Genomic DNA, 16,539 nt, shown 5'->3' on the forward strand with positions numbered 1-16,539 from the left:
AGCAGATGATCTATGCCAGTGTTTCTGCAACCCAGACCTCATGGAACCCTAACCATGCATGTTTTCCAGATCATCTACTCTGGAGCACAGGTGTTGTTAATTGTCTAACACAATAGATCTCTACAGGTGGTACTAATTATTCCTTAGGATACCTTGCAAACATGCCCTGTTAGGCTTCCAGGAGGACTGGGTTTGAGAAACACTGATCTATGCAAGGCACGTGCTTCATGCCTTTACCAGACACCGTAACCTATATGTGAGATCTTCTGCCTGCATAGGGTTAGATGTACTAAGCTCTGGAAAGTGATAAATTGCAGAGTCATAAATTACCAGCCACTCAACTCCTAACTGTCATGATACACTCTGTGTTTGACAAATGACAGTTAGGAGCTGACTGGTTGGTAGTTTATCACTTCCCAGAGCTTAGTACATCTGCCCTTCAAACAGTTACTCTGTAAGTTGCAATTATTTGCACTTGTATTATTGTCTATAAGTACCTCACCCTCTATTTTTTAATATGGCTTGGGTACATCCTATATGTGGGTGTCTGTCCTGTAGTGTGAAAAGGAAATAGTCAAATTATAAAAAAAAATTTAAATGAATTTCCTGAAAATACTGCACGACCGCTGGATATTCCCATTCGTGTTGTCTGTGTTTCATAGACAGTTCGGGAAGTTTCTCACAGACATAGAAGGGGAGGAGAAGCCAAAAATATACCCTGTGGCGCGTTTAGTCTTTGTCTCTGCTCTGCCAACTAAGGTGTTAACCCATTGTGGATGGTTGGCATGGAGTTTTTCAAGGAAATTTATATTAACAATAATACTTTATTACATTGTTAAGCCAGTATGGTCCATCTGTACATGGCTGTTTCAGGTATTGAAGAGATACATAGTCTAAAATCTTTAACTATTACAAAAGAGGAAATCCCTACAACTGTAAAGCGGCCCATACACGGTGCAATTTTTTTGCACGAGAACGATCGTAACGATCAATAGTGCACATCGTGTGTTGTTTTGGTATGTTTGCGATGCCGATGCTCGTCCCCGCCGTCGTATAGTTGGATCGTACATCTTACGGAAAAAACTTAAGATTTCGATCTATTGAGGTATGTACGATCGTAACGATCAATCTTACACCGTTTCACCACATCGTATGGAGACTTTCAAAGCAAGAATCGCAAGGGCAATCGTACAATACATCGTGAGGCTTCTAATCTCACCGTGTATGGCCGGCCTTAGGTCAGGACTCAATGCCGCCTGATAGACGCGATTTGCTGTTCGGGAATGGCAAAACGCGTCCATCTACATTGCAAACTTTGCCTCACACGACATACAAGTGCAGAAGAAAACTTGCAATTGTAAGGAATACCATAACTGGCTGATATGTGCGCAGCTGGGCATCATGGCGATGCCTAGCGGCACAGCGCCAGCAATTAAATTCCCCCCCTTAGAAGTGGCCATTGATGAGGTTCTAAGTCCGTTGTAGGGTTAGCTTGTTTTAATGGTCAGCTTCCTGTCTCATCCTCTAGGAGAAGTCGCGTACGACCATACGGCGCACACAGATATACAAGTGGCCGTTATCACTTCATTTACAAATACATTAACACTAAAATTAAACAAACAAACATAAACCTGAGACCAAATTTCATAAATATTTATTACATATCAAGAACAAAACTATCCTACCTCCACAGCAGTGACCCCACGGCACTTCCAAATATTGTGGTAATAATTATTAATACTTCAGTATCTATACAGGCCACATTTGAAACACCAAAACATTGACATTATCACTTGGCTTAGAAACAATGGAAATACAATATAGTTTAAGACACTTGGTGATAATCTTTTTTTTGTTTGTTTGTTAATTTCTCGTATCACAGAAGTTCAGCAACAATCTAACAGTACAGAATCAGATACAAAATCACTGCTAAAAGTCCAGGGCGCTTAGGAAAAACAAACAAAAATAGGGTGACGGTGGGGGGGGGAGGGGTGGAGGAGGGGAGATAAAATAGCCCCCCCCCCAAAAAAAACAGATTTGTACAAACTTCGGCATCATAACATTTGTTTCAACAAGTTAAATATCTAATAATAAATAAATCTTTGAAATGTTCTGCTCAAGGCTCGTCGTCCCGGTAGTGTTCCAGAGTTCACATTTATACAGGTTGTCTATCGGCTGAAGTGCTGTAGCGTTGGGTGGGGGGGGGTGTTAGTGGGCTGGGTGCAGGCATGCGCTTTACAGGGCGGTGACACATTGCTGTGCTCTAGGGCCATCACATTTTATCTGGGAGCTGTCACAACACTGGCTGTGCTGCTGCCTCTGGGGTTAGGTCCCTCCTGTACGGGACTCGGGAGAAGACCACACCAGGGGCTCCATCAGTGGCTGACAGCCTATGGGGGGGGGGGGGAATGGATGGATGGATGGATGGATTGTAGTTCATCAACTGTAGTAAATCTATGATACCCGTCTGCCTTCTCCTGCAGAGGTGATGTGGCAGGTTGTGGTGCCATCAATTACATATACACAGGCTTCACTGGCCTTAGTTCACATACATGTAACATGCAGACAGCTGTTACTATGTAAACATGCTCATATATCACTAGGACTCGACTGAGACTACGTTTGGGGTTCATCATCATTCCAGTGCCCCTGTTGGTCATGTTTTGAGGATTTCCCCTTTTTTGGGGGATATGCAGGCCACTCACTATGGAATAATTCATACGGTGTACGATTAGAGAAATCCTTAAGACGTGGCCCGTGCTGGTCCCATGGAAAGGGTTAATGTGAAGTGCACAGGTAGCGATATTGTGCGATAGTTTGACAGGTGTGGACAATTCTGCAGGCCAGATATACGGGATAGCCTCATTAATCATAGGTAGATCCCTTTCCTGATATGTGGTAATGAGGTGATCTATAGTTATGACAGCAGATGGCACGCCTAATTCTCTGCAGACCATCAGAGTGGAATAGCCCTTACAGGTCATTATACCTGCTAGCAACAGCTGAGTACTGTTACTCTTGGTCTGTCAGTCCTTGTAGAGTATGAGAAACGAGCACTAGTACTGGGGTGTGTAACATTACTTTGCAGGCTCATCTAGTCTAATGGCCTGAAAGAGAATGGTTTACTTATTATAACATACTGGTAATCCCTGGTCTGTCTGTCTGTCCATGTCCTGGTAATCCCTGGTCGGTCTGTCTGTCCATGTCCTGGTAATCCCTGGTCTGTCTGTCTGTCCATGTCCTGGTAATCCCTGGTCGGTCTGTCTGTCCATGTCCTGGTAATCCCTGGTCTGTCTGTCTGTCTGTCCATGTCCTGGTAATCCCTGGTCTGTCTGTCTGTCCATGTCCTGGTAATCCCTGGTCTGTCTGTCTGTCCATGTCCTGGTAATCCCTGGTCTGTCTGTCTGTCTGTCCATGTCCTGGTAATCCCTGGTCTGTCTGTCTGTCCATGTCCTGGTAATCCCTGGTCTGTCTTGTCTGTCCATGTCCTGGTAATCCCTGGTCTGTCTGTCTGTCTGTCCATGTCCTGGTAATCCCTGGTCTGTCTGTCTGTCCATGTCCTGGTAATCCCTGGTCTGTCTGTCTGTCCATGTCCTGGTAATCCCTGGTCTGCCTGTCTATCCATGTCCTGGTAATCCCTGGTCTGTCTGTCTGTCTGTCCATGTCCTGGTAATCCCTGGTCTGCCTGTCTATCCATGTCCTGGTAATCCCTGGCCTGTCTATCTGCCTGTCCATCCATGAATGGGTTACTCTTGGTCTGTGTGTATATATGCATATATAGGTATCTTCATGTAACGGTCTCTCTGTTCGTCCAAGTACAGGTTTCTACTGGTTGGTTGTCCTGTCTATGCGCTGGTTACTGCTGTCCTGTCTGTCCGGGCGCCGGTTACTCCTGATCTATCTGTGTACAGGTTACTGCTGTCTGTGTGGGCGGACGTACAGGTTACTGCTGTCTGTCTGTGTGGGCGGACGTACAGGTTACTGCTGTCTGTCTGTGTGGGCGGACGTACAGGTTACTGCTGTCTGTCTGTGTACAGGTTACTGCTGTCTGTGTGGGCGGGCGTACAGGCTGTCTGTATGGTTGGATGTACAGGTTACTGCTGTCTGTGTGGGCGGACGTACAGGTTACTGCTGTCTGTGTGGGCAGACGTACAGGTTACTGCTGTCTGTGTGGGCGGACGTACAGGTTACTGCTGTCTGTGTGGGCGGATGTACAGGTTACTGCTGTCTGTGTACAGGTTACTGCTGTCTGTGTACAGGTTACTGCTGTCTGTCTGTGTGGGCGGACGTACAGGTTACTGCTGTCTGTGTGGGCGGACGTACAGGTTACTGCTGTCTGTCTGTGTGGGCGGACGTACAGGTTACTGCTGTCTGTCTGTGTGGGCGGACGTACAGGTTACTGCTGTCTGTCTGTGTGGGCGGACGTACAGGTTACTGCTGTCTGTCTGTGTGGGCGGACGTACAGGTTACTGCTGTCTGTGTGGGCGGACGTACAGGTTACTGCTGTCTGTCTGTGTGGGCGGACGTACAGGTTACTGCTGTCTGTCTGTGTACAGGTTACTGCTGTCTGTGTGGGCGGGCGTACAGGCTGTCTGTATGGTTGGATGTACAGGTTACTGCTGTCTGTGTGGGCGGACGTACAGGTTACTGCTGTCTGTGTGGGCAGACGTACAGGTTACTGCTGTCTGTGTGGGCGGACGTACAGGTTACTGCTGTCTGTGTGGGCGGACGTACAGGTTACTGCTGTCTGTGTGGGCGGATGTACAGGTTACTGCTGTCTGTGTACAGGTTACTGCTGTCTGTGTACAGGTTACTGCTGTCTGTCTGTGTGGGCGGACGTACAGGTTACTGCTGTCTGTGTGGGCGGACGTACAGGTTACTGCTGTCTGTCTGTGTGGGCGGACGTACAGGTTACTGCTGTCTGTCTGTGTGGGCGGACGTACAGGTTACTGCTGTCTGTCTGTGTGGGCGGACGTACAGGTTACTGCTGTCTGTGTGGGCGGACGTACAGGTTACTGCTGTCTGTGTGGGCGGGCGTACAGGCTGTCTGTGTGGGCGGGCGTACAGGTAAGGTCACATTTAATTTGTTTCTCATGGCAATCACCTGCATCAAATTAAAAAAATCTTCTAGTCACGATATAAATGCTTATTACACTGAAATCCCCTTATTTATAATACACTATTTAAATCTGACAAATGATTTTTGCTGTATGAACTTTTTTTTTTGTTTAGCAATTTCTGCTCCTGCTCTGGGCAATGGGTAAAGCAGGTCCCGCACATAAAGGAAACCCGCTTCCAGCGCACTATTAGCTTTCTGGGCTCTCACCCTCGCTGGGCATCTGGTACATGGTAAGACTCCGGTATCTGTGAATGTATGGCCTTTTATTCTTTGGCGGCAGAGACTCCGAATAGCTGAATCTACAGGTCTTTCTCCACCCTATAGCTGAGGTACATTACTACCTGGGGGGACAAGCGTAGGACGTGGGGAATATTAGCAGCTTAGATTCGATGAGGAAAAAAAAAAATCTTTCTGTCAATGTAGAAAAATATTCATCTAGATTCCCTGTAATTCACTAGGAATTGAAATGACAAAGTTTTAGGAGATAATAGGACTACGAACCTATAGATTAGCAGCAGAAGTCACAACATAGGTCAGGCTTAGGGTTCTCGGGGTGGCATATGGTCCATGTACCAGAACAACAGACGCCACAATCATGGTTTGTAAGTATGAGATGTTCTGCAGAATATACATCTCTGAGAGGGTGAATTGAACACAGCAATGTTCTGCAGATCCCAAGAGAGGTCAGTCATATAATAATCTGCAGAATATATCACTATGAACCTGTCAGGGGGTAGATGGGACAGTGCAATGTTCTGCATATCTCTGGGGAGGTCAGTATGGTAATAATCTGCAGAATATAGGACTGTGTATCTGTCAGGGGGTAGATAGAAGAGAGCGATGTTCTGCAGATCTCTAGAACGGATACGTGGATAGGGCAAATAATTCCCGGTAACTGAAACCCTACGATATTATACAATGATATTTAAACCTTGTATTACTAAGCACATTGATAAAGTGACGGAGAGCGTTTTCTGATGATTGTTTGTATAACGTAGACGCCGGAGTAAGTAGCGTTTATCGCACACAGGCAGATTGTACGTATCTGGTTGGATTTGTGTAAAGGTGAAAATAAATCGTAATGATTGTGTCAGATCTTCTGTGGTTCATAAGATATATTATAAACACTATATGTATATATAAAAAGGCAACAAACTTAGGCCCTGCGGCAGTGTAGACGCTGAGTACAACAGGAGGCGGTACAGAACGCTGTGCATCCATCCTCAGCGCAGTGTTGTGACAATCCCTACTAGGACTGGACATTTGTGAACAGAGAGGGGGGTGGGACGGACAAGCGACACGGAGATTGTCTTCACTTTAAATCAACAATGTCTTCATCAAAGGACGTGGCCATGTGGAAGGGGCTGCTGTAAGGGGGGCTCTCCTCCACGCTGATGTTAGATTCAGGGTCCGAACTGGTGGAACAGTGACGTTGTCCTTCCGAATTGCTCTCAAAGGAGCCAGAATTGATCCTGATAAGAAAACAGATGTATCACTGTAATTTATTACGTTACATAGACCCTTCTAATTATGGCTTGCGGATGAGGGGCTTATTGTCTGTTTACACACGTCCACTAGAGGTGCTGTTTTGATAGAGGCTATGATTGCTATTTCACCCCTAGAGGAGCTGCACTGATGGAGGTTATAACTGTAGTACAGGTGGGAGTAGGGGAGATGTGAGGGTGTACCAGTGTGAGTATTATATGTAGGAGTAGGGGAGGTGTGAGGGTGTACCAGTGTGAGTAGTATATGTAGGAGTAGGGGAGGTGTGAGTAGTATAGGTGGGAGTAGGGTACTTGTTAGGGTGTACCAGTTTGAGTAGTACTGGTGGGTGTAGGGGAGGTGTGAGGGTGTACCAGTGTGAGTAGGATAGGTGTGAGGGTGTACCGGTGGGAGTAGGGGAGGTGTGAGGGGGTACCAGTGTGAGTAGTACTGGTGGGTGTAGGGGAGGTGTGAGGGTGTACCAGTGTGAGTAGTATAGGTAGGAGTAGGATAGGTGTGAGGGTATACCGGTGGGAGTAGGGGAGGTGTGAGGGTGTACCAGTGTGAGTAGTATAGGTAGGAGTAGGATAGGTGTGAGGGTATACCGGTGGGAGTAGGGGAGGTGTGAGGGTGTACCAGTGTGAGTAGTATAGGTGGGAGTAGGGTAGGTGTGAGGGTGTACCAGTGTGAGTAGTATAGGTGGGAGTAGGGTAGGTGTGAGGGTGTACCAGTGTGAGTAGTATAGGTGGGAGTAGGGTAGGTGTGAGGGTGTACCAGTGTGAGTAGTATAGGTGGGAGTAGGGTAGGTGTGAGGGTGTACCAGTGTGAGTAGTATATGTAGGAGTAGGGGAGGTGTGAGGGTGTACCAGTGTGAGTAGTATATGTAGGAGTAGGGGAGGTGTGAGTAGTATAGGTGGGAGTAGGGTACTTGTTAGGGTGTACCAGTTTGAGTAGTACTGGTGGGTGTAGGGTAGGTGTGAGGGTGTACCAGTGTGAGTAGTATAGGTGGGAGTAGGGTAGGTGTGAGGGTGTACCAGTGGGAGTAGTATAGGTGGGAGTAGGGTAGGTGTGAGGGTGTACCAGTGTGAGTAGTATAGGTGGGAGTAGGGTAGGTGTGAGGGTGTACCAGTGTGAGTAGTATAGGTGGGAGTAGGGTAGGTGTGAGGGTGTACCAGTGTGAGTAGTATAGGTGGGAGTAGGGTAGGTGTGAGGGTGTACCAGTGTGAGTAGTATAGGTGGGAGTAGGGTAGGTGTGAGGGTGTACCAGTGTGAGTAGTATATGTAGGAGTAGGGGAGGTGTGAGGGTGTACCAGTGTGAGTAGTATATGTAGGAGTAGGGGAGGTGTGAGTAGTATAGGTGGGAGTAGGGTACTTGTTAGGGTGTACCAGTTTGAGTAGTACTGGTGGGTGTAGGGGAGGTGTGAGGGTGTACCAGTGTGAGTAGGATAGGTGTGAGGGTGTACCGGTGGGAGTAGGGGAGGTGTGAGGGTGTACCAGTGGGAGTAGTATAGGTGGGAGTAGGATAGGTGTGAGGGTGTACCAGTTTGAGTAGTACTGGTGGGAGTAGGGGAGGTGTGAGGGTGTACCAGTGTGAGTAGTATAGGTAGGAGTAGGATAGGTGTGAGGGTATACCGGTGGGAGTAGGGGAGGTGTGAGGGTGTACCAGTGTGAGTAGTGAGGGTGTACCAGTGTGAGTAGTACTGGTGGGTGTAGGGGAGGTGTGAGGGTGTACCAGTGTGAGTAGTATAGGTAGGAGTAGGATAGGTGTGAGGGTATACCGGTGGGAGTAGGGGAGGTGTGAGGGTGTACCAGTGTGAGTAGTGAGGGTGTACCAGTGTGAGTAGTATAGGTGGGAGTAGGGTAGGTGTGAGGGTGTACCAGTGTGAGTAGTATAGGTGGGAGTAGGGTAGGTGTGAGGGTGTACCAGTGTGAGTAGTATAGGTGGGAGTAGGGTAGGTGTGAGGGTGTACCAGTGTGAGTAGTATAGGTGGGAGTAGGGTAGGTGTGAGGGTGTACCAGTGTGAGTAGGATAGGTGTGAGGGTGTACCGGTGGGAGTAGGGGAGGTGTGAGGGTGTACCAGTGGGAGTAGTATAGGTGGGAGTAGGATAGGTGTGAGGGTGTACCAGTTTGAGTAGTACTGGTGGGAGTAGGGGAGGTGTGAGGGTGTACCAGTGTGAGTAGTATAGGTAGGAGTAGGATAGGTGTGAGGGTATACCGGTGGGAGTAGGGGAGGTGTGAGGGTGTACCAGTGTGAGTAGTGAGGGTGTACCAGTGTGAGTAGTATAGGTGGGAGTAGGGTAGGTGTGAGGGTGTACCAGTGTGAGTAGTATAGGTGGGAGTAGGGTAGGTGTGAGGGTGTACCAGTGTGAGTAGTATAGGTGGGAGTAGTAGAGGTGTGAGGGTGTACCAGTGTGAGTATTATAGATGGGAGTAGGGGAGGTGTGAGGGTGTACCAGTGTGAGTTGTGTAGGTGTGAGTAGGGTAGGTGGGAGGGTGTACCAGTGTGAGTAGTATAGGTGGGAGTAGGGTAGGTGTGAGGGTGTACCAGTGTGAGTAGTATAGGTGGGAGTAGGGTAGGTGTGAGGGTGTACCAGTGTGAGTAGTATAGGTGGGAGTAGGGTAGGTGTGAGGGTGTACCAGTGTGAGTATTATAGATGGGAGTAGGGGAGGTGTGAGGGTGTACCAGTGTGAGTTGTGTAGGTGTGAGTAGGGTAGGTGGGAGGGTGTACCAGTGTGAGTAGTATAGGTGGGAGTAGTAGAGGTGTGAGGGTGTACCAGTGTGAGTAGTATAGGTGGGAGTAGGGGAGGTGTGAGGGTGTACCAGTGTGAGTAGTATAGGTGGGAGTAGGGTAGGTGTGAGGGTGTACCAGTGTGAGTAGTATAGGTGGGAGTAGGGTAGGTGTGAGGGTGTACCAGTGTGAGTAGTATAGGTGGGAGTAGGGTAGGTGTGAGGGTGTACCAGTGTGAGTAGGATAGGTGTGAGGGTGTACCGGTGGGAGTAGGGGAGGTGTGAGGGTGTACCAGTGGGAGTAGTATAGGTGGGAGTAGGATAGGTGTGAGGGTGTACCAGTTTGAGTAGTACTGGTGGGAGTAGGGGAGGTGTGAGGGTGTACCAGTGTGAGTAGTATAGGTAGGAGTAGGATAGGTGTGAGGGTATACCGGTGGGAGTAGGGGAGGTGTGAGGGTGTACCAGTGTGAGTAGTGAGGGTGTACCAGTGTGAGTAGTATAGGTGGGAGTAGGGTAGGTGTGAGGGTGTACCAGTGTGAGTAGTATAGGTGGGAGTAGGGTAGGTGTGAGGGTGTACCAGTGTGAGTAGTATAGGTGGGAGTAGTAGAGGTGTGAGGGTGTACCAGTGTGAGTATTATAGATGGGAGTAGGGGAGGTGTGAGGGTGTACCAGTGTGAGTTGTGTAGGTGTGAGTAGGGTAGGTGGGAGGGTGTACCAGTGTGAGTAGTATAGGTGGGAGTAGTAGAGGTGTGAGGGTGTACCAGTGTGAGTAGTATAGGTGGGAGTAGGGTAGGTGTGAGGGTGTACCAGTGTGAGTAGTATAGGTGGGAGTAGGGTAGGTGTGAGGGTGTACCAGTGTGAGTAGTATAGGTGGGAGTAGGGGAGGTGTGAGGATGTACCAGTGTGAGTAGTGTAGGTGGGAGTAGGGGAGGTGTGAGGGTGTACCAGTGTGAGTAGTGAGGGTGTACCAGTGTGAGTAGTATAGGTGGGAGTAGTAGAGGTGTGAGGGTGTACCAGTGTGAGTATTATAGATGGGAGTAGGGGAGGTGTGAGGGTGTACCAGTGTGAGTAGGGGAGGTGGGAGTAGGGGAGATGGGAGGGTGTACCAGTGTGAGTAGTATAGGTGGGAGTAGTAGAGGTGTGAGGGTGTACCAGTGTGAGTAGTATAGGTGGGAGTAGGATAGGTGTGAGGGTATACCGGTGGGAGTAGGGGAGGTGTGAGGGTGTACCAGTGTGAGTAGTGAGGGTGTACCAGTGTGAGTAGTATAGGTGGGAGTAGGGTAGGTGTGAGGGTGTACCAGTGTGAGTAGTATAGGTGGGAGTAGGGTAGGTGTGAGGGTGTACCAGTGTGAGTAGTATAGGTGGGAGTAGTAGAGGTGTGAGGGTGTACCAGTGTGAGTATTATAGATGGGAGTAGGGGAGGTGTGAGGGTGTACCAGTGTGAGTTGTGTAGGTGTGAGTAGGGTAGGTGGGAGGGTGTACCAGTGTGAGTAGTATAGGTGGGAGTAGTAGAGGTGTGAGGGTGTACCAGTGTGAGTAGTATAGGTGGGAGTAGGGTAGGTGTGAGGGTGTACCAGTGTGAGTAGTATAGGTGGGAGTAGGGTAGGTGTGAGGGTGTACCAGTGTGAGTAGTATAGGTGGGAGTAGGGGAGGTGTGAGGATGTACCAGTGTGAGTAGTGTAGGTGGGAGTAGGGGAGGTGTGAGGGTGTACCAGTGTGAGTAGTGAGGGTGTACCAGTGTGAGTAGTATAGGTGGGAGTAGTAGAGGTGTGAGGGTGTACCAGTGTGAGTATTATAGATGGGAGTAGGGGAGGTGTGAGGGTGTACCAGTGTGAGTAGGGGAGGTGGGAGTAGGGGAGATGGGAGGGTGTACCAGTGTGAGTAGTATAGGTGGGAGTAGTAGAGGTGTGAGGGTGTACCAGTGTGAGTAGTATAGGTGGGAGTAGGGTAGGTGTGAGGGTGTACCAGTGTGAGTAGTATATGTAGGAGTAGGGGAGGTGTGAGGGTGTACCAGTGTGAGTAGTATATGTAGGAGTAGGGGAGGTGTGAGTAGTATAGGTGGGAGTAGGGTACTTGTTAGGGTGTACCAGTTTGAGTAGTACTGGTGGGTGTAGGGGAGGTGTGAGGGTGTACCAGTGTGAGTAGTATAGGTGGGAGTAGGGTAGGTGTGAGGGTGTACCAGTGTGAGTATTATAGATGGGAGTAGGGGAGGTGTGAGGGTGTACCAGTGTGAGTAGGGGAGGTGGGAGTAGGGGAGATGTGAGGGTGTACTAGTGGGAATTATAGAGGTTGCTGCATTGGTTACCCAAAGAGAAGAGTATTGCAGTAAGAAAAGCAGAGGGCCGCGGACAAAGACTTGGGGTAGCACAACAGACTATGGAAGTGGAAGGAGGATGTATACACTAATGGGTCTATTTACTAAGCCTTGGATGCAGATAAAGTGAACGGAGATAAAGTCCCAACCAATCAGCTCCTAACTACCATGTCACAGGCTGTGTTTGAAAAATTACAGTTAGGAGCTGGTTGGTTGGGACTTTATCTCCCTTCACTTTATCTGCATCCAAGGCTTAGTAAATAGACCCCTAAAAGAGCAGATTGACAGGTAGGACGTAACCCAGGAAAGATCTGTGTCCTGAAGGCCAATAGTATGAAAGGTGATGATCAGTGCTGATAGCAGCGGAGTGGTGCAGGAGGAAGAGTATAGATCACTGAGCGTGGATGCCCAATTGCAGATCATTTGGAAGCAAGGGCAGTCAGTGCTGTAAGACGTCAGGATGAATGTACAGTGAAGGACGTTGGTGTAGGAGCGAGATCTCCTCCAGGCGCGCTCAGCTTTGCTGTTGATGTCAAGCCTATTTGGCGTGCCGCGGCTATGGTTTGGATCATCACAGACTTTATGCTGTATGTATTAATTTTCAACTGAAAACGGTGATGCATCCCACCCCCTTTCACCTGCATAGGGGAATCTGTGATCCGGGACAGCACTTCTGATAAGAGCAGTCTCTTGTGAGGAGCAGACTTTTGGGTTCATGACCCGGGAGCCCTATTGCACATGTGCGACCATCAGCAACACAAAAGTGGGGAGAATTGAGGGACAGTGTGAACTTCAAAAGGAAGACCGTGATCGGGAAGTTTCTGGGGATATGATTTGGAAAAGCGCAGCTTGGAAGAAAGTAGGTGTCCTGCCTGCTACGCCATCTTGTCTGGTTCCAGGTCGGGAAGTGTGGCTGGGGGAGGACTCCGCATAGGAGAGAGCTGAGGGAATATAGTATCATATTGGTAAACCGGGATTCTGGAATGGAAAAGTGGAGGTGGAGGGATTTTTAAATAAATCTAATTTTTTTACCTAAATAAATAATATAGACTTGTGCACTATTGATAGCAGATCTTGTGTTCCTGCTATTGCGACAGCTACACAGAATGAATCGGCCTTTACGATTGTGTCTATTGTGTGTTGACTAAACCTTTGCTCTCCAGCCATCACCAGGTGACCGTATCATACCGCACTTCATTAGGGAGCGCGGTTCTTCTCATTTGGCACTTACCTGTCACTGCTGGTTGATCTCACAGCTTCTTGTTGAGTATCCTCTTCCTCCTGTCTCCTGGCGAGCTTCTTCTGCCGCTGCGAGCCCTCAGATTTAGAGGCCGTCTCGCCGGAAAGACCTAAGTAATATAATTAGTGTGAGAACATGGGCAATGGAAGTGGCATCGTAACGGCTAAATAACTCTTCAGAATGTACAATAACGCAAATAAAGGCAAAACTGCTGCTGGTGGTAAAAGGGCGCAGCTTGCTGCTTTATAAGTAACCTGCCGTGAACATTACTCTGTATAATGTTCCTCCATCACCTAAGAATCCTGCTACAGTTCTCCATATAATGTTCCTCCATCACCTAAGAATCCTGCTACAGCTTCTCCATATAATGTTCCTCCATCACCTAAGAATCCTGCTACAGCTTCTCCATATAATGTTCCTCCATCACCTAAGAATCCTGCTACAGCTTCTCCATATAATGTTCCTCCATCACCTAAGAATCCTGCTACAGCTTCTCCATATAATGTTCCTCCATCACCTAAGAATCCTGCTACAGCTTCTCCATATAATGTTCCTCCATCACCTAAGAATCCTGCTACAGCTTCTCCATATAATGTTCCTCCATCACCTAAGAATCCAGCTACAGCTTCTCCATATGATCCTGTCTGCAGAGAATGGAGAGATCTATTTCCTCGTCACACCCAATTCAGCCATAACGAATTGGCTCAATTGGATATGTAGAGATGGGAAAAAGTTACTGATTCAGTCCCTCCCCCCAGTGTACACCCGGCGGCTGTACAGTAACCGCTGGGAAGATGCAAAGTCGCGATGGTCCGATATATTGCCAATCATGTTGGATAAGTTATAATTAGATTTTTTTTTACCAAATTCAATCATTGTCTGGGTTTACCCAGACAATCTATGAGAGGTTTTTGGAATAAAATATCGGCCAGTTAAGTGGTTAATGCTGCCGAGTCCAGTTTGTTAACCAAGACCCTATTACGGGGGAAATCTCATCATTTAACTTTTTATTTTACAGCCATTAGTGAGGGAGAACTAGAAAAGAAAAAAAAAAAAAATCACCAAAAAATACACATTTTCCATAATTATCTGCGACAATGGACCCTGGACTGTAAATCAAGTTTGTTTTTTTTGCACCAGGAAAGATATCGTTCAGTGCTGGGTCCCTCCCTCATCCACAAACATGTTCAACCTGACAATATCGTCAAGCTGGACGGGAGATTCGGGCGATGAACAAAAAATAACGACCAACTACAAACGGGAGCGTGCATTGGTCGCTATCGTTCATTGTTTTGGGGCAGAAACTGAACGATATTTTGGACGACTGAAAGATATCATTCCGTCGTCCAAAATATCGCTGCGTGCGTACGCACCTTAAGTGTTCCTTTTCTTACAAATAAAATACAAACTGCCCTTGTTTTTGAACTTTCCATAGCGGCTACCGTTATAGGGAAGTCAGTAGGGATGCAGTCCCATGCAAGGACCAGACCTTCCTCCCTGGAGTAAGTGCACAGTGACATTACCGGCGACAAGGTGATAGCACGTCACAGAGAGCTGTTCCTGCTGTAGTCAACGTGTGTCATCCATGGGCGGGAGATGGAGGTCGTGCAGGAGCGCGGCCCTCTTTCTGGCATTTAGAAATGGCGGTCTGCAGAAGTCACATTTGACATTTGCAAAGCTCATTTAAAAGTCTTGAATGAGTAAAGGAAAAAAAGATTTTTTTCTTCCTTATAGATTATGGGGGGGGGTATGGGGGTAAAGTTACAGAATCACATTATTAGAAGAACTACTAAACTTCTTCCCTTCTATAGAATCACAGATTTAATGGGAAATTAGAAAAGTTCCAAGCGTTCTAGTTAGTTACAAGTCTTTCTCTAGACCTGTTTGTTATAGCCCAGATGACTGGCTGCGGGGAACCGGGAAAAAACTCCTACTGAATAGGAAGGAAGAGGAGAATGAAGATGGCAGACAGGACGCTCATTGTTGGACAGACCGTATGTAGGGATAACCTTAGTCATCCCTAAATGTGCTTAGTCGAACAACAGAAAAATGCCGCTGTTGGCCGCCATGTTGGTTATACTTGTCAGAAGTCGGTAAAAGTTGCATCCTATAAATTCTTCAAATAATCTGATCTTAAAAAATGACAAAATATAATTGACGAGATATTAAAACAATAAATCACGCTTGTAATTAATAAGAATACAGGTGCCTTACGCCACGTATTGTTATTCACAATCGCGCCTTTAAGCCAATTGCTTTGCGACAAAAGTACCACTTTAGTGTGCCTGGAACACTGTAAGCGACTTTGTATACAGAGAGACAAGGTTGCACCAAACACCTTGCGTCATGTGGCGCAAAAACGCTAGGTGAATGAGGATACATCTGTACCGGTAACTCTCGCCTGACAGGGATGGGCTAGCGATATAGCAGAAAGAACATAAGATGGTCAATACTTGAGATAAAGTTATAAGAGCAGCTAATTACCTAATAATTCCTTCCGCGTCCGACTCGCGATCTCTTTGATCTCCATTCGGGACAGCGATAGGGAGTGGGTGACTGGAATGCAGGCGATGCCGCTGGACGTGGGTGTTGTGATGACCTTGGGAACCAGCGGGGATTTTAGAGGTCGCTCGATGCTTCGCCCCACGAGGTTACTGAGGGGAATCTTGTAAATGTTTGTATACTGGACCTCACCTAGAACAAAACAAACACCGAAATCTTTACCTGCTCCGCGACCCCAGACTCAAATCATCTCTCATTTTACCAGTATATGACATATCCCACAGAATCTGGCTTCAGTGAGATTTTTGTTGCATCCCAAATGATTCGAGCACGTTCTTTGCAAATCTGCAATCTGTTGGGTGCACTTTGGAAAACGTATTTTATTTTGTAATCTACTTTTATTTTATTTCGAGTAGCTTCATTGAAAAATATATTTTACGCTGTCCCTATTAGAAAAAAAAGTAAAATACTTTCATATATAAATATACATATGGAGAGTATTTGGCTGTGATAATCTTGTGCTGTACACAGGTTCAGAAAGAGGGCGGAGGTTTCCTGGATAATTCTGGTGTTCTGCTACAGGGGGGGGGGGGGGACCAGAATCGCTGTATTTAATAAAGATGGGTGTATTGTTTATGGTAGCTGACATGTACTGAGGACCCTGCTGACCCCGCGAGGGAAGGAAACAGGATTTGCGCAAATGAGAGCTGACCGGATTTAATTATTGAAGGTCATCTCCGCTCACCTCTGGCATTCTACCCATCGAATAGCAGATTGTTATTCGTTTTTCTTGACGAGTAACACTAAAATCACCAGACAGGTTATTGTAATTAATATATCCCAAAAACTGTCTGTGTGTACGGTTTGTGGTGCGGTGGATTTACCCAGTTTAAAGATGAATAATTGGATATCGGATGAGTATACACAGAGCCCTTTATAATAATAACACGTTTTTATTACTTAATTAGCAAACAGATATTTCCTTTCTGTTCACCTAATTGTGTATATACAAAACTACTGCTTCTAACTCTTCTGTGAATCAGTTCTAAAACGCGTCGGTATTATCCAGCCAAGTTCAAGTCTTAACCTGACTGCTCTCCCGTTTCCAGAAGTCCCACTTATCTGCTCCACTTGTAACACGTTGGCTGTAGCA

General features: G+C 47.2%; 1 protein-coding gene across 5 annotated transcripts in view; it reads right to left on the reverse strand.

The window, feature by feature from the left end:
- Positions 1-1,638: 1,638 nt before the first annotated feature.
- GARNL3 (GTPase activating Rap/RanGAP domain like 3) overlaps positions 1,639-16,539 on the reverse strand; it is a 310,087-nt gene continuing 295,186 nt past the window's right edge. For 4 of the 5 annotated variants that reach the window (XM_088453568.1, XM_088453567.1, XM_088453566.1 and 1 more), the window contains 3 exons: positions 15,369-15,578; positions 12,876-12,993; positions 1,639-6,591 (listed from right to left, as the gene is read on the reverse strand). In XM_088453568.1, coding sequence (XP_088309694.1) covers positions 6,432-6,591; positions 12,876-12,993; positions 15,369-15,578 — 488 coding nt within the window. In that variant the 3' untranslated portion in view covers positions 1,639-6,431. Of the gene's footprint in view, positions 6,592-12,875; positions 12,994-15,368; positions 15,579-16,539 lie in introns of those variants that run through there. The other variant, XM_088453570.1, reaches the window with a different exon arrangement.

This window comes from Taudactylus pleione, unplaced genomic scaffold, assembly GCF_031769625.1.
Source record: "Taudactylus pleione unplaced genomic scaffold, aTauple2 ptg000583l, whole genome shotgun sequence".
NCBI classification, from domain to species: domain Eukaryota; kingdom Metazoa; phylum Chordata; class Amphibia; order Anura; family Myobatrachidae; genus Taudactylus; species Taudactylus pleione.